Below are 18,761 nucleotides of genomic sequence, written 5' to 3'. Positions count from 1 at the left end.
CTAGCATTTATAAACCAGCTGAAAAGTCTCCAGTGCTCCCAAATGTCACACAATTGCAGAAACTCTCTGCAGGTGGCAAAACCTGCACGAGGCCAATCGTGGTCAGCTGCTGGGGACAATAGCTCCATATTCCATACTTGGAGTTAAAATGAAAATCTAGTCTTATAATATTTCTGTGGTTTTTTTTTGTGTAAAATAAATTATTTATTTTTATTTTTTATTGGGTATTATATTTACATTTCAGATTATATCCCCTTATCCCACTTTCCCCCACTACCCAGAAGCCTCCTATCCCATCCCCTCTCCTCATGCTTCTATGAGGCTGTGCCCCCATCTACCCCTTGCCCCCACTCCCCCTCCCCACCATCACATTCTCCCCTACTCTGTGTTTGTCCTTCATGGGACCAAGAATCTCCTCTGCCACCTATGCCAGAAAAGGCCATCCTCCCCTATATATACCACTGGAGTCCTGGGTCCCTCCCTATGTGCTCCCAGGCTGTTGGGGTAGATCCTGGGAGCTCTGGTTGATTGGTATTGTTGCTCTCCTCATGGGGTCACAAACCCTTTCTGCTCCTTCAGTCTTCTCTCTAACTTCTCCATTGGGAAACCCTTGATCAGATTAGTGGTTAGCTGTGAGCATCGTCCTCTGAATGTGTCAGTTTCTGGCAGACCTCTAAGGAGACAGCTATATCATGTTCTTGTCAGCATGCACTTACACCTGTCCACATCAGTGTCTAGCTTAGGTGACTGTACATGGGATGGATACCCAGGTGGAATGGTCTCCAGATGGCCCCTCCTCAGTTTCTGTCCCATGTTTTGTTTCCATATTTGCTTCCTTGAGTATTTTTGTTACTCCTTCTAAGTAGGACTGAGGCATCCCCACTTGGTCTTCCTTCTTCATGAGCTTTATGTGGTCTGTGAGTTGAGTCCTCGCTATTCCAAGCTTTTGGGCTAACATCTGCTTATCAGTGAGTAAATACCATGTGTGTTCTTTTGTGATTAGGTTAACTCACTCAGGATGATAATTTCTAGATCCATCCATTTACCTAAGAATTTCTCGAATTCATTATTTTTAATAGCTGAGTAATACTCCATTGTGTAAATGTACCACATTTTTTGTATCCATTCCTCTGTTGAGGGACATCTGGGTTTTTTCCAGCTTCTGGCTATTATAAATAAGGCTGCTATGAACATAGTGGAGCATATGTCCTTGTTATATGTTGGAGCATCTTCTGGGTATATGCCCAAGAGTGGTATTGCTGGATCCTCAGGTAATGCTATGTCCAGTTTTCTGAGGAACCATGAGACTGGTGTAATTCTTATAGGTCTGCCTTTATATGTTACTTTGCCTTTTTCCCTTACTGCTTTTTAGTATTTTTTCTTTGTTTTGTACATTTGATGTTTTGACTATTATATGGCGGGAGGTATTTCTTTTCTGGTCTAAACTATTTGGAGTTCTGTAGGCTTCTTGTATATTTATGGACATCTCTTTCTTTAGGTTAGGGAAGTTTTCCTCTATAATTTTGTTGAAGATATTTACTGGACCTTTACGTTGGGTGTCTTCACCCTCATCTATACCTATTATCCTTAGGTTTGGCCTTCTCATTGTGTCTTGGATTTCCTGTATGTTTTGGGTTAGTAGCTTTTTGTATTTTGCATTTTCTTTGACAGTTGTGTCAATGTTTTCCATGGTATCTTCTGCACATGAGATTCTCTCTTCCATCTCTTGTATTCTGTTGGAGATACTTGTGTCTATGACTCCTGATCTTTTTCCCAGGTTTTCTATCTCCAGGGTAGTCTCCCTTTGTGATTTCTTTATTGTTTCTACTTCCATTTTTAGATCTTGGATGGTTTTGTTTAATTCCTTCACCTGTTTGGTTGTGTTTTCTTGCAATTCATTAAAGGATTTTTTTATGTTTCCTCTTTAAGGGCTTCTATCTGTTAACCTGTGTTCTTTTTAAATTCTTTGAGAGTGTTATTTATGTCCTTCTTAAAGTCCTCTATCATCATCATGAGAAGTGATTTTAATTCGGAATCCTGCTTTTCTGGTGTGATGGGGTGTTCAGGGCTTGCTATGATGGGGGGACTGGGTTCTGATGATGCCATGTAACTTTGGATTCTGTTGCTTACATTCTTGTGCTTGCCTTTCGCTATCTGGTTAACTCTAGTGCTACCTGTACTCAATGTCTCTGACTGAAGCCTCCCTTTCCAGTTATCTTGCTTGTGTCTGATCTCCTCAGGGTCCAGATGTCTCTGTGATCTACTCCAGCTGCTCTGAGTACAGTGGTACCTCCAAGATGACTCAGGATATGGTGTCTCCTAGGTAGCAGACCAGCTAGGTGTCTGCTGTTCTGGGTGCAGTGTCTCCTCTAGGATGTCTCAGGATAAGGTGTCCACTGCTCTGAGTGCAGTGGCTCCTCTAAGATGTCTCAGGATATGTTGTCTGTTGCTCTGAGTTCAGTTGTTCCTCTGCTGCTCTGGGTTCAGTGGTACCTCTGCTGCTCTGGGTTCAGTGGACCTTCTAGGATGTCTTGGGAGGAATCCGGTGTCCACACAGGAGCAGACCAGGCCAGGGTCTGCACCAGGCCTCAAATCCTGGAGAGGGGCAGAAGGGGAGTGCTATTCTGCAGGGGCGGGGTTTGGGGGGTCTGCTGGAATCTGAGTGCTCCCTGCACCCAGCTATGGGCGTAGGGCAGTGTGTGGGTCTTCTTACCTACTGCTCTGGGTTCAGTGGGCCTTCTAGGATGTCTCGGGAAGAATCTGGTGTCCACAGGAGCAGACCGGGCAGGGGTCTGCGCCAGGCCTCAGATCTGGGAGAGGGGCATATTTCTGTGTTTTTAAAGAAACCAAAAATCTCACTAAATTTTCCTCCTTCTGTCTTAAGCCATTCATTGTGCTGTGTTCACTAAGACATTATAAACAGAGATGTTTTCAATGTGACGAGTGCTATTTGGATCAGTGGCCAAGGTTTTTGGGACTCCTCTCTTGCTCATCTTTATGTTTTGATGGTATCCATAGCTTTTCATTTCCTATAGAAATATGAACAAACCTGTGTCCCCAGTACAAAGCTTCTATTCTGATGTTTATGCATCCTTATAGTATATAAGATGGTTTAATGCCACAGTTGGTTTTTTTTTTTTTTTTTAATACCTGGTGACTCTCAGCTGAAGTGGCTCATAATTTTTGCTGTGGGATTCGACCCAGGCCTGCAAAGTCATTTACTGATGGTAAGAAATTGCCTCGGCCATCTCTCTTGGATCTACACTCATTGGTCCAATAGCAGCCCTTGCCACATCATTTACACAACCCTGGAAAGCCTTCATTCCAGTTTATATTTTGAAAAACCATTACAGCTAGAAATGGTTTGTTCACTTTTCTGACTCAAATACAATATTTCTTGAAGTTAACACACCAGGCAGTTTGATATCTGAGACCTTTAGTGGCTTGGACACTTTGCAAATGACTGAATTTCCCACAACTGAAGCACTTGGCATTTTGATAGCAGAGACCTCTAGCTGTACCTTGACCTACGATATTAGCATGGTACACTTTAGAACCAATATCAGTCACATCCCTTATCTACTCATCCATAGGTACTGCCTGCACTTTTAATGGTCTAATATTTTTTTACATTCATTATTTGCATTTTCATACACCAAGGTTTCTATCAACACCTGTCTTGCATTAGGGTCTGATATGACTTTGTTCACAGCTGAGACTAATCTTTGCAAAAAATCAGTGAAGACTTCTCCAGAGCCTTGTATAATCTTTGTAAATGAAGTGGACCATTTCCTCAACTTTGTCTCAAGCTCTGAAAGCTGCTAAACAACATTGTTCTATAGTAATACCATCAAATAGAATTTTTTCTTGTATATCAGAGAACTGTCCTTCACCTAGCAACTGGTCTTTGACTATATTCATTCCCCTTGCTCTATTTCACTGTTCAGTATTGGTAGCTTCTCCTCTCCACCATGTTAACCATTGTAACTCTGGACCTTCATGTCTTAGGGAATAATTCTATTTTTAGTAGCCCAGTTATTTAGAAGTTGTTTCACATAAGGAGAATGCATCCCATATAAAATCATGACCTCTTTAAAATGCGTTAGAGTTATCATTTCCATAGGCTGTCATCCTATCTTGTAATAACCTTGTTACACTCCATTAGCAAGCATGTTCTATACAATTACTAGGAAAGCTGATGGTGATTTTGTAACCCCAGGTCATCCCTTCTCTATCTCTGATGGCACATTTGCCTTGAGATTAGATCTTTCTTTCAAAACAGGCTGTATTATCTTTTCTCTGAACCTGTCATCCTGCATGGTCTCCTTCTCTTCCTCCTGGCCACTCACTCGGCTCCTTGCCCCACCCAAGGGCTTTAGACATTAGAAACCTGAAAGTACAGAGCCATAATGTGCCTTCTAGGACAGTTTCCTCCCTTCTTTCTTCATGAGGGAAACTCTCATTCTCTTGCTCAGTCATCAGGTCTGAGCCTCTTATTCCTTCCCTTTTCAGTGCTCCTTGCCTCCCTAGTGCATGGGTTCTCCTTTCTTCTACCCTTCTCTACCCTGTTTTCCACCTGTTTCAAACCCCTCCAATACTAGATAGAGGAAAAATATATAGAAAGGAAAGGGGATGACATTAGGTTTGACAACTTCCTGCTGATTAGTCAAGTTTGAGCTTCACCATCAGGATATCTAATCTCTTCTTGTTTTTTTTTTTTTTTTTTTTTTTTTTTTTTTTTTTTTTTTTTTGTTCATGACTTCTTAACAAACTACAACCAAAAGCAATCGACCACAACCAACAACCCACCTCAGCCAACAAGAAAACCCACCTATTGGGACTCTGACATTTATATACTCACTGAAAAGTCTCCAGCACTCCAAATGTCACACAATTACAGAAACTAGCTACAGCTGGCAAAATCACGCCTCTGCTAGAGCATGAGGCAAATCATAGATAGCTACTGGGGACAATCTGAAGCAGCCCCATGTCCTACATTTTGGATTAAAATGAAAACCTATTCTTCTAATATTTCTATGTTTTAAAAGAAACCAAAATTCTCACTATACCCATTGTTCATTAAATAGCATGGAATCTATGTATCTGAATAATTTCCAAGGTGGCTAGTATTTTAATTTGTTAGTTTTATCCTTTTGCCATAAAAGATAAGTGATATGATAAAATTTTTAGAAAATGTATTGATACTTATTTTATGGTATAATAGTACAGTTCTTTCATGGAGAATATTTTATGTGTTGATAAAGATAATGTGTATTCTACAGCTGTTAGTTGAAATGTCCTATCAGTGTCATTAGAACTATAGTATCATCTAACTTATGTTTATTTATTGTTTGTTTTGAATTATCTGTTCATTGATGAACATGGGCATTGAAGTATCTCCATTGTATCATATTGTTATCTATCTCTCCTTTTAGATAGGATAATGTTTGTTTCATAAAATTGATAGCTGGATGTTGGCTATGTATATATTTAAAGTTATTATACATTTTAAAATTGATCTCTTAATCATCATATAATGACCTTCTTTGTTTGCAGCTTTAAGATTTTTAATTATTATTTCATGTTGCTGGGATGCTTTATTTTCTTCTAAAGTTTTTATTCACTGTCCTGTCTCCATCTTTTCATACCTATAATCTTATCTTCCTTTTCCTGGACTTTTCAAAAGGTAGCTTGTTGGGGTCCACACTAGCCCCACGTTGGGGCGGCCAAAAAACGTCGCAGCCCAGGCAAAATGTTGAGGCCCGGGCCGACCCACGTTTGGGCGGCCACTGTATCCTGGCCCAAGCTGCCGCTCCGGTCTGCGGGTCGGGGTTCAGCAAGAGCGAGGGTGAGGGCAGACTCGAAGAATGGAGACCAGACAGGGTGTGATTCAATCCCGTTTATTCTTCAGTCTCTCTTCCTCTAAGTGTCTCCTTCTCTGTCTCCTCTGTCTGCTGTGTCTGATTCTGTCTGGAGCCAAGTGTCTTCTACCTAATGTCTGATGTGTCTGATTCTGATCTGTTCTGTCTCTGCCTTTTATATGTCTTACTTCTAAGCCACGCCTCTAAGTTACACCTTTAATCATGCCCTTAGGTCTTGTCTCTAACTCTGATCTCTATACTTCTAAGTCATACTCTTAAGTCACACACCTTTAATCTCACACACCTTTAATCTCACGCACCTTTAATCTCACGCACCTTTAATCTCAAGGTATCTAAACCAAGGTTATCAGAGTGTGCTCAGCTGTTGTAGGCTATTGTAATCCAAGTCTCATGTCAGGGTATATGGCTCAAGATGGCTGCAAAGCTGATAGCCGCTTTCTGCTAAAAGTCAGCCCCAACAATAGCTATTTATTTGTTGTTGTCTCTTTATTCATGAAGGAGATGAGTGCTGGATATCTCTATTCAGACATCTTGCCATCTTGTTATGTATAGAAGGTTCAGGAACTGTATCTGCATGGAGACCAAGAGACTACTATCCCAAGTTTCAGACCACAGAATTATTGATGCTCTCAGTTTTCAGCTTTGTATAAATAGAATCCCGAATCTATAGTCCACTATTTATTACTTTTAAAATTCAACAGAGTCATATATTCTTCTCTGAGATTCATTCATAACATTGCATGCAGCATAGTTTATTAATTTTCATTGTTGAATATTACAAATAAACTGTAATCAAATAAGGACCTTTACATGTTCCATTTGGAGTGTGTGGAATGATTTTTAATTAGTTGATTGTTCCTGAATACATTGCTGTAATATTCCATTACATAAACATACTAAAATTTATTCTTATATTATTTTATTATCAAGGATATTTCCAATTTGAGGCAGTTATAAACCATTATACTAATAAAACTACCCTTGTATTTGCAGTCTGATGAAATGTAAAAGTATGATTCTCTAGTCATATATTTTATTGTAATGTTACTATTCTTAGATTTTGAGATATTCTGATGTATAAAATTAAAACAGAAAAAAATTTCTTTTTTATTAACTGGAGGAGTTTGTGTTTAATTATGTTAGAGATGAAGCATTTCCATATGGGAAGGTTTTAAAGTACCAGTTCAGTAAAAATAATAAACATAAGACTCCATGCTGTGGATCTCTTGTCTCAATAGCATTGCTATAGTATAACTATATAGACTATCAATATATCTTATACCACTTCCATCATTGTCAAATAGTGTTCTGTTATGGTTTTATTTCTTTATTATAAATAGTGAAATTACTTGTGTAATAATCATAATATTCTTACTAGTATTTTAGTATCTGTTAGAATGGTAGTGATGTCTTCTTTGACTCTGGTAATAATCTTTGTGTTTTCTTTAACTGTCTCTTTTCTTTGTCACTTGGTACAGATATTTATCAATTTTGCTTTTCTTTCCAACACTCAACTTTAAGCAATATCAATTCTTCCTGTTTAAAATTTCTTTAATCCTTTCTTTTCTCTTATTATCTATTTTCTACTATTTTTAGGGGAGAATAAGTTTGCTGTTCTTTTTTTTTTAAGATAAAAATCTAGGTTATTTGTCTTTTCATCTTTTTTAGTATATACATTTAAGACTAATTTTTCTCAACATATCTTTGCTTTATTCCACAGTTCTAATTGTGATTAAATTAAATACATATTATCTCATCCACTTAGAATATATTTGATATGTGGTTTATTTAGAAACATACGCCTTACTTTTTAAGCATATGTACATTTTCATAAATCACTCACTCTTGATTTTTACTCTAATCACATACACCAAATTACATATGTATTTGTACCAATTTTACAAATACTCTTTAAGTGACTTGAATTTCAAGTGTGAGATATTGTTTTATAATCATTACAGTGGCAAATTTTCTAAAATTAAAATGATTCTCTGTATCTACAACTTAATGTTTATTGTTTAACAAGTTGTTGTGCCTAACCTTGTCCTTCATCATCTGGGATTATAATTAAGAAAACATTTCATGTTTCTCTGTTTTTTCTTGGAGGGGGAGATATTGATGTCAGTGACATGGAAAATGTCATAAAAATTGTGGAGAGAGACAGAACATCTAGAGAACAGCTGAAGCTTGAGAAGTCATTTCCATCTCATGGTGAACATTTCTAAAATTAACTTTTGAAACAGTTGATACACCTTCAAGGGAGTTAGAATAGTCATCAAGGCTGTTACTCAGCATTACCCATGTTTGTAGAGTTGTAAGGGAGTTGTGATTATACCCTCACACACTAGCCAATGGTAATATATATATATATAATGGTAATATATATAATGGTAATATATATGCTATGTATACATAATTAAACTATGATAATTATGTAACTTTATAAATAAGAAATATAATAGTAAATATCTGCAATCTCAGATATAGCTACCAACTTTATTATTTAGAAATATATAAGCTCTCACTTAAAATATATACATACCTTTTCAAATCCTAAATCTTGCCATCAGGGATAAGGAATGCTGAGGATTACCTTTCATTCCATTGAGCTGTACTGGGTTAAGACCTATGGGGCAGTGGAAGGAGAAGGGTGTAGATGTGATTATGGGGCTCTTCTATACCTCTTTTGTTTCCAAGTAACGACAGGGTGTTTCTATGCTACCTCTAGCTCATTTTTAGCTCCTGAATAAATGACACAAAGACCTAATAAATTTATTAACAAGCTAAAGGTGCTATTCTGAACAGATACTCATCTATTCTAACCCTCTATGGATGCCTACTTCTCAGCCACATGGTCCTTTACCTGCAATCTGAGTCTTGCTCTGTCTTGCTTTTGCTCTATGTGTGTCCTCAGTCTGCTCTCTCATCACAGCATCATGGTGAATCCTCCTGGACCTTCTTCTCTTTCTTCCTCTTCACCCTCCCTTTGCTTAGGTGTCCCAGACTGGAATAGGAAGTTCTGCCTTATTCTCTTCTCCCAGTTATAGGCTGAATCAACTCTTTATTAACCAATCAGAGGATATGGGAAAGAATTTTTATACATCATTGAGACAGGAGGTGCTCCAAATATCATGACATGCTAATGTCAGGACTGCAACTAGATCTCTGGGTACAGCAATCAGCATCTGAATACACAGTACACAGCCCATCCCCTAACAGGAGGGAGTTGTGTAAATATACCGATTTAAAAGGGGGGTTGTAGTAGGAAAAAAGTGAAACAAGGAAATGTTTTTGTTAAATCTATTTGGTGTTAATAACTGTCTCAGGTGCTAAAGAATTGACACATCATAGTAAGAATTATGTCTATATATATTTTGAGATGGGCCCATTCTGGGAACAAAGTAATTTTATGGTTTCATTTGTGAGTATAAGACATTTCATTTAGTTGAACATAATAGCTATTTTCAGCCATCATTTGGGATATGTATTTCCTAATAGCTAATGGAAATAATATAAGAATAGGTTGCCACAATGTGTGAAAGCTATTGAAAGTGAAGGAAATATAAATCAGAGTCTGGATTAGAGCTGAAGCGATGGCACAGTGGTTAACAACATTGGCTATTCTTCCAGAGGACCTAGGTTTGATTCTTAGAACCCACATCATAGCTCACAAACACCTATAACTCCAGTTCCAGGAGATCTGATACCCTCTTCTGACCTCCACAGGCACCAGTCACACAATTGGCACACAGATATGCATGAAAACACAACACTCATACATATAAAATAAAATGATAAACAAATTGGTGGAAGTGCTTTGTTTTGTTTTCTTCCTTTCTTGTTAATTTTACTCATGTCAATTTCTATTTGTTTGTTTGTTTCATGTATGTGAGTACACTGTCGCTGTCTTCAGACACACCAGAAGAGGCCATCAGATCCCATTACAGATGGTTGTGAGCCACTTTGTGGTTGCTGGGAATTGAACTCAGAACCTCTGGAAGAGCACTCAGTGCTCTTAATCGCTGAGCCATCTCTCCAGCCCCTCATGTCAATTTCATATATATGTATATGTGTGTGTGTATATATATATATGTATGTGTGTATATATATATAATTAATTTCAATAACATTGTGCTTGATAGATTCTAAGTAATTTCCTCTGATTTTTAAAAAAATGTCCTGTTTATTTTAGTTTTATTTTAATGTCAGCAGCAGAAGTAACAAAACTGAGATAGGCATCAAATTTTGAAAGAACCTCATGGCTTGAGATTTGGTGACCAAATGAATCCTACCATTTGTTTAATCACCTATGTTAAAACTTCTAGATTTGGTATTTAACTGCTATAGATAATCTTAATTGTTTCTTAAGTCTCTTTTAACCTGTATTTTCTCATATGTTTATTTTCAGTATTTAATAAAAGCAAATAGATTGATTTCAGTTTAGTAACAATTCCCTCTAACTCTGATGGACCTTGCTTGGGGCATCTTTTTTTTATGATGACATGGATAACCATGGTACATAGAGATTTATGATTAGTTTATTTTGACTTGTATTTCACTTCCTCTGGCCTCTGTCTTTTGTATGGATGCAAGTTGATGTCCGTAATCTTGACAGTCTACTTGGAAACATGGCATTCAAATTGATTCCTGAGGAACTTCCTGAGTCAGCCTCAAAGTTAGCAGTTCATAGTAAGTGATTCCACAGCATTGTACCCTCAAAAGAATTTGGAGCTTGAAGCTGATGTTTTTGATAGTGTTCATTTAGTTCTTCTGGTAAGAATAACCTTTTCCTTTTAATTTAGTAATTTAAAGTGAGTTTTTTAAGTCATTCATTCATTAAATTTTTTTGGTGGGCACTTAATAATCATATGTCTACTTATATTTGCATAGTACTTACATTGTATTAGAATTAAACTTAATTAATCTAGAGATGATGATTAAAATGTCTAGAAGATTGTATATAGGGTATATCCAAATACTCTGCTATGTCCTATAAGGGGGTTGAGCATCCCTGTGTTCTGTTTTCTGCTGCTGGTCCCAGAGCCAATCATCTGTGAAACAATTGGATTTACAGCTACATGGTCTTTTGCTTCACCCTTAAATTACAAGTTATTCTAGAATTCAAGAGATGCCTTCAAATTCAGTGGGCATACTGAAATGCTGAGTCTCTACAGTAACAGTAGGATGTGTGTGTGTGTGTGTGTGTGTGTGTGTGTGTGTGTGTGTGTGTGCTAGAGGAATTTGTGCCTATGCACAATATTTCCAAAAGTATTTCTTTTGCTTTAAAGGAAGAGATGTCGATAGGAAAAGAATTTCTAAACACAAAGAACCAGAACCTGAAATTCAGGAACCCTCGGAATTGATGGATAACCTGTCAATTGAAGGTGAGAATATGAAATAACGAGTCATGTTCTTCAGAGGAATTTATGTATTTATTTAGAATATTTTCTACAACCCTATTCTTATTTTTAAATAGCTGATGTACTGGCTTTATTTTAATTTTGTTGTTTTTATTTTTGTGACTTTCATACATGATTAGCATATATTTTTGTCATATTTACCCCCACCTTTCCCCATCTCCTCCTATGTGCCTTCTACAACCTTCTCTCAAATTGATATATATATATGTGTGTGTGTGTATGTGTGTGTGTGTGTAACATATATACACACAACCCTATATGCATATATATGTATGTATATATACATGCATATAACTTACTGAGTCCAGTTAGTGTTGTCTATATGTACCTGGATGTAGGGTTGACCACTTGATCATAGATAGCTTATAGGGGGCTTGTCCTTGAAGAAAAATGACTGTCTCCCTTCATCAGCTAACTGCCTAAAGCTCTTCTCTTTGCCCATTTGTGGCTGGACTGTAGACTGGTGTGGTTTTGTGCAAGGACCATATTGTTGGGAGTTTCATGAGTATGACATCCCTGTCATATCCAGAAGACACTATTTCACAATATTCCTTCTGGTCCTGTGGCTCTGAAAATCTTTCTTCTTCCTCTTCTGTCATATTTCCTGAGCCTTGGATACAGGGATTACATTATCAATGTCCCACTTGGGAATAGGCACTCAACAGGTACTTGGATTCATTACAGTTCTCTGTAATAGTCTGTCTGCTATAAAAAAGAAGCTTCTTTGGTAGGAGAGTGAGGGCTTTTCTAATACATGGATATAAGATAAGCAGTTGGAATCAGTATCTGGCTTTAACATGGTTGTAGGAGGTTCTCTTCTAGAGCCTTGGATCTCGTCAGCTGCAGGTTCTTAGCTAGGTCTGCAGCTCCAGATAAAAGTTCCTTCCTGTCATACGGACTTTAAGACCAACGAGACAGCTGCAGGTTACTTCTGAAATTTTAGTGCCATGGTTACACCAATGGGCACTTTCTCCATGGACCAGTTGCTATGGCAATTGAAGGGATCCATGGCTGGGTAAAACTGTTGATAACATTTCTCCCTCAGCAGCTTTGGTAGCACCTTCCATCACTATTGAAAACTTCAGCAGTGAGAAGGCTTCTGAGTCAGTACCAGCTTGATTTCCCCCAAGTCATTTACAATGCAGTCCTATTTCCTACTTAAGCAGAGAATCACTCAAAAGAAACATTAGGAGGGATTACTATTTTCTTTTTCCTTAAGAAATGCTAAGAAATGAATACTTTTAGTTTGTGATATCCCACCATACCTGAAAAAGAATGTATCTTAACTCATTGTATTGGTGAACTCACTGCAGCTGGGGTTACCTAATCAAGGGTGGGCCTGTTGCTATTACATCATGCATGTGTGGGGGCTCATGAGGCCCTCCTCCTCACTGAAGGGAGACTGTGGGTAGTTGATAGGTACGGGGGTGGGGCTATCTATCATTTTCCTCAGTGGTGAAGTCCCTGATAAGTTGTTCATGTTACAGTAACTAAACTCCTACTCATGCAAACAACCTTCGTTAGACTCAGTGGGGAAAGAATGGGAAAGTGCTGCTGTGAAGGTTTCTATAGAGGAGACTGGTAATTTCAGGGGTTGGGGATGAGAATGCCCAAAGCTCAGTGCATACTGTGTGAAACTGGCAAAGACCAGAGAATCCCTGCTTCTTAGACTTCAACCCACTGAGAGCCCCAAAGTTAAAAATGAGATTAAATGGGGCAAAGGGGTATGGGAAAAAATGAGATCAGGAGCATGGAAGGAAATTCAGCACGCAGAGTTCTTTCTCTCTGTGAAAGGACAGCTTCCAGGTTGCCTGAGTAAATCTCCACATCATTAGGTGAGACGTTATTCGTGCCTTATGAAGGACTGAAAGATTTACCTCCCTAAGTTTAATATGGGTGATACAAAGGCCCTTAAAGATCAGTGAAGGCTGCAAGACATTAAAATTTCTTCCTAGCCACACTGCCTCTGTATCCAGAGGGTATATTTATGCTTCCTTTAATCCATTCTAACTCTATGGAAGATCTGCATAATAAACAAAGTAGTATTTGGTAAGAAATTTGACTCGGAAAACAGACCAAAATCAATGTCAAAAAAGAAAATTCGGTCTTACTGTATAGAATCTGCAATCATTATTTATCTCTACTGCTCTCTTTCAATAACTAACCAGTCTCCTGTAGAACGCTGTCGTGCTGGTTTAGAAAAGAGCCTTTTATTCAAACTCCATTATGAACACCAATTCAACTTTCATGATCTGTGTGCTAAAACTAGGTCACTAGGTCACAATGAAGCCACTTGTTTTTTGTTTTTTTTTTTTTTTTAATCTTATTCCACTTGGTTTCTAAGGGAGAAATGATCAGACTGCCTGTGCCTCTGCAAAGGATGATATTGAGTCTCACGCAGCAAAGGAATGCAAAGATCTTCGCCTAACCTGTAGTTAATAAACATTTACTGTAGTATTGAGCCCAAGTCAGGCTTGTAAAATCATGAAAAGAATCTATAAAGCTACAAATTCATTACCTCCAAATCATTAAACAATAAGCTATCTAAAAGACTTACATATTCATTCATTTATATGTGTTATGTGATGCAACATCCTGACTCTAAAAAGGGGATCCATGACAGACCAAATTAATGATTTCTCCAAAGTCCAACTTGAATAATTGAGCTTATTGCAGTTCCTAACAGGAGTATGAAAAGGAATAAAGTAAAGGTTACTTTTCAGGGCCATGGATGGCTTAAAAATTTTATTTACATCCTAAATGCCTCCACTCCTCTGGTCCTCCCTCACAGAATCCCTCCCCTTCCTCCCTCCCCTTCTTCTCTGAGAGGGTGGGACCCGCCCTGGGTATTTGCCAACCCCGGGTATCCCCCAACTCTGGGTATCCCCCCACCCTGGTGCATCAAGTCTTTGCAAGATTAGCCACATCCTCTCCCACTGAGGGCACACAAGGAAGATCAGTTGGGAAACTGATACCACAGTCAGCCTACAGCTTTAGGGAGAGCCTCTGCTTCAGCTGTTAGGGGACCCAATGGAGACTCAGCTGCACATCTGCTACATATGTATTGGAGGCCCCGTTCCAGCCCATATATGTTTTTTGGTTGGTGGTTCAGTCTCTGACTGTTGGGGTCCACACTAGCCCCATGTTGGGGCGGCCAAAAAATGTCGCGGCCCAAGCAAAATGTTGAGGCCCGGGCCGACCCACGTTTGGGCGGCTACTGTATCTCGGCCCTAACTGCCGCTCCGGTCCGCGGGTCGGGGTTCAGCAAGAGCGAGAGTGAGGACGGACTCGAAGAATGCAGACCAGACAGAGTGTAATTCAATCCCGTTTATTCTTCAGTCTAAGTCCTAAGTCTTGAGTTCCTAGTGCCTAGTCCCTAGCTCCTAGTCCCTCCAAGTTCCAAGTTACTTCTTCCAAGTTCTCTTCCAAGTGCCTGCTACCTGTCTTCTCTCTGCTGTGTCTGGTTCTGTTCTGTCTCTGTCTTTTATATGTCTCACTTCTAAGCCATGCCTTTTGGTCACATCTTTAATCATGCCCTTAGGTCTTGTCTCTAAATCTGATCTCTACACTTCTAAGTCACTCTTAAGTTACACACCTTTAATCTCACACACCTTTAATCTCACGCACCTTTAATCTGCAAAGCTGATAGCCGCTTTCTGCTAAAAGTCGGCCCCCAACATCTGACAGCTCCCAGGGGCACATGTTAGTTAACTCTGTTGGTCTTCCTGTGGGGTTTCCATCTCCTGAGGGCTCCCATCCTTCCCCTAACTCTTCCATACGAGGAGTCCCCAACCTCTGTCTAATGTTTGGCTGTGGGTATCTGCATCTGTTTCAGTTAGCTGCTGGGTAGAGCCTCTCAGAGGGCAGTTATGCTAGGCTCCTGTCTGCAAGCATAACAGAGTATCATTAATAATGTCAGAGATTGGTGCTTGCCCATGGGATGGGTTTTGCTCCATCTTTGTCCCTGCATTACTTTTAGACAGGACTAATTTTGGATCAAAAGTTTTGTGGGAGCGTTAGTGTCCTTATCCCCCCATTGGGGGTCCTGCCTGACTATAGGAGGTGGCCTTTTCAGGTTCATGTCACCCCTGTTAAGCAGCTTGGCTGGGGTCACCTGCATTGACTCCTGGGAGCCTCCCCATCTTAGGTCACTGGGACTTTCCAAAGATTTTCCCCACTCCCCTACCCCCAGTATCTGCAGATTTCCATTCATTCTCGTGGCCCTCTGGGCCTCTCTCTTGTCTCTCCTCATACCTGATTCTGGCCCCCACATTCCCCTGCCCCTCCCTTCTCCTATCCAGTTTCTTTCCTACCTCTGCTTCCTATGTCTATTTCGTTCTTTCTGAGTGTGATTCAAGCGCCCTCACTTGGACCTTTCTTCTTGTTTAACTTCTTTGGGTCTGTAGTGTGTATTATGGGTATTCTGCACTTTATGACTAATATCCACTTATCACTAAGTACCTACCATGCATGCCTTTTTGGGTCTGGGTTACCTCATTCAAGATGATATTTATCTAGTTCTATCCATTTGCCTGCAAAATTCATGGTGTCCTTGTTTTTAATAGCTGAATAGTGTTTAACTGTGTAAAAACAACAACAACAAAACCAATACAAAAACACCCCCCCCACACACACACATTTTCTGTATTCATTCTTAAGTTGAGGGACATCTAGGTTGTTTCCAGTTTTAGGCTGTTATGAATAAAGCTGCCATGAACATAGTGGAGTATATGTCCTTGTGGTATGCTGGAGCATCTTTTGGTTATATGTTCAGGAGTGGTATAGCTGAGAAACCACCAGATTGACTTGTAGAGTGGTTGTACAAGTTTGCAATCTCATCAGCCATGGAGGAGTGTTCCCCTGTCTCCACATCCTCACCAGCATGTGCTGTCTCTTGAGTTTTTGATCTTAGCCATTCTGATTGGTATAAGGTAGAATCTCAGGGTTGTTTTGATTTAAATTTCCATGATGACTAAAGATGTTGAACATTTCTTTAAGTGTTTCTCAGCTATTTGAGATTCCTCAGTTGAAAATTCTTTGTTTAGCTCTGTACCCCATTTTTAATAGGGTTATTTGGTTCTCTGGAGTCTAACTTCTTGAGTTCTTTGTATATACTGGATATTAGCCCTCTATCGGATGTAGAGTTGATAAAGATCTTTTCCCAATCTATGGGTTGCTGTTTAGTCCTATTGACAGTGTCCTTCACCTTAGAGAAGCTTTGCAATTTTAAATTTGTGCAAGGTGATAAATATGGATCTATTTGCATTTTCTATATGCAGAAATCTGGTTAGACCAGCACCATTTGTTGAAGATGCGTTCTTTTTTTCCATTGTATGATTTTGGCTTCTTTGTCAAAAATTAAGTGTCCATAAGTGTTTGGGAATATTTCTGATTCTTTGATTCTATTCCGTTGAACAACCTGTCTGTTTCTGTACCATTACCATGTAGTTTTATCACTATTGCTCTATAGTATAGCTTGAGGTCAGGGATGGTGATTCCTCTAGAAGTTCTTGTTATTGTTCAGGATTCTTTTGGCTATCCTGAATTTTTTGTTTTTCCATATGAAGTTGAGAATTGCTCTTTCAAAGTTTGTTTTAAAAATGTGTTGAGATTTTGATGAGGATTGCATGGAATCTGTAGATTGCGTTTGGTAAGATGGCCATTTCATTATGTTAGACAGATGTCTTGCAGACCCTAAGAGACCACAGCCCAGACCACTTTACCCAGAAAAACTCCTAATCACCACAGATAGAGAAAACAAGACAGCTGATTACAAAACCAAATTTAAGTAATATCTTTCTACTAAACCAGTCATATAACACATGGAGGGTAACTACACCCAAGAAAACACACACACACACACAAATCTCAAAACCAAAAGGAGAATTGCACACACACACACACACACACACACACACACACACACACCTCCAACATCAAAATAATAGAAACTAAATCATTGATCATTAATATCAGTCAACATCAGTAGACTCAGTTCACCAATAAAAAGACCTACTTCCAATCCTACTATTCATGAGAAGATCCATCTTCTGATACCTTCTTCAATTTCTTTCTTCAGGGACTTGAAGTTCTTCTCAGACAGATTTTTCACTTGTTTGGTTAGAGTTACATAAAGATATATTATTTGTGGCTATTGTGAAGGGCATTGTTTCCTTAATTTATTTCACTGGTCATTTATCATTTGTATAAAGGAGGGCTATTGATTTCTTTGGGTTAATTTTATATCTAGTCACTTTGCTGAAGTTGTTTATCAGCTGTAAGCATTCTCTGGGAGAATTTTGGGAACCGATTATGTATACCATCCTATTATCTGAGAATAGTGATACCTTGACTTTTTCCTTTCTAATTTGTACCCCTTTGATTTCCCTGGGTTGTTTTATTGCTGTACTAGAACTTCGGATACTATGTTGAATAGATAGGCAGAGAGTGGCCAGCTTTGTCTTGTCTCTGATTTTGGTTGAATTGCTTTAGGTTTCTCTCCGTTTAACTTGATGTTGACGATTGGCTTGCTGTTTACTGCTCTTACTGTGCTTAGGCATGTGCCTTGAATCCCTGATATCTCTAAGGCTTTTAACATGAAGGGGTGTTGTATATTTTCAAAGGCTTTTTCAACATCTAATGAGATGATCATGTGATTTTTTTCTTTCAGTTTGTTTACATAGTGGATTGCATTGATGGATTTTTGTATATTGAATGACCCCTGAATTCCTGGGATGAAGCCTACTTGACAGTTTTGATGTGTTCTTGGATTTGCTTTGCAAGAATTTTATTGAGTATTTTTGTGTCAGTGTTCATAAGTGAAATTGATCTGAAGTTCTCTTTCTTTGTTGAGCCTTTGGGTAGTTTAGGTATCAGGGTAACTGTGGCCTCATAGAATGAATTAGGCAGTCGTCCTTCTGTTTCTATTTTGTTGAATAGTTTGATTCTTTATATTGGTCTCCTTTTTTCTAATTAATTAATTTTGCACTGAATTTGACTATCTTCTGCTATCTACTCCTCTTGGGTGTTTACTTCTTTTTGTTCTGATGCTTTCATGTGTGCTGCTAAATTGCTAGTATAAGATCTATCCAATTTCTTTATGAAGGCATTTAGTACTGTGAATTTTCCTCTTAACACTGCTTTCATTGTGTCCCATAAGTTTGGGTATCTTGTACCTTTATTTTCATTGGATCCTAGAAAGTCTTTAATTTCTTTCTTTATTTCTTCCCTGACCAAATAGAGATCTTGCTTTGTGCCTGATTATATGGTTAGTTTTTAAGAAGGTTCCATTAGGTGCTGAGAAGAAGATATATTCTTTTGTTTTAAAGTGAAACATTCTGTAGATATCTGTTAAATCTGTTTGGTTCATAACTTCTGTTAGTCATATCATTTCTCTCTTTAGTTTCTGTTTGGGTGACCTGTCCATTGGGGTGTTGAAGTCCCCTACTATTATCGTGTG

At 38.6% G+C, this 18,761-nt stretch overlaps 1 protein-coding gene across 1 annotated transcript in view; it reads left to right on the top strand.

Annotated features, from left to right (window-relative positions):
* Positions 1 to 18,761, top strand: part of Efcab3 (EF-hand calcium binding domain 3) — a 428,239-nt gene that overhangs the window by 127,566 nt on the left and 281,912 nt on the right. Inside the window, 3 exon segments of the mRNA XM_076935627.1 lie at positions 7,989 to 8,093; positions 10,476 to 10,571; positions 11,171 to 11,266. Coding sequence (XP_076791742.1) covers positions 7,989 to 8,093; positions 10,476 to 10,571; positions 11,171 to 11,266 — 297 coding nt within the window.

Source organism: Arvicanthis niloticus, chromosome 6 (assembly GCF_011762505.2).
Source record: "Arvicanthis niloticus isolate mArvNil1 chromosome 6, mArvNil1.pat.X, whole genome shotgun sequence".
NCBI classification, from domain to species: Eukaryota; Metazoa; Chordata; class Mammalia; order Rodentia; family Muridae; genus Arvicanthis; species Arvicanthis niloticus.
Note: the sequence above shows the minus strand (reverse complement) of the source record. Positions and strands in the feature narration are given on the sequence as shown.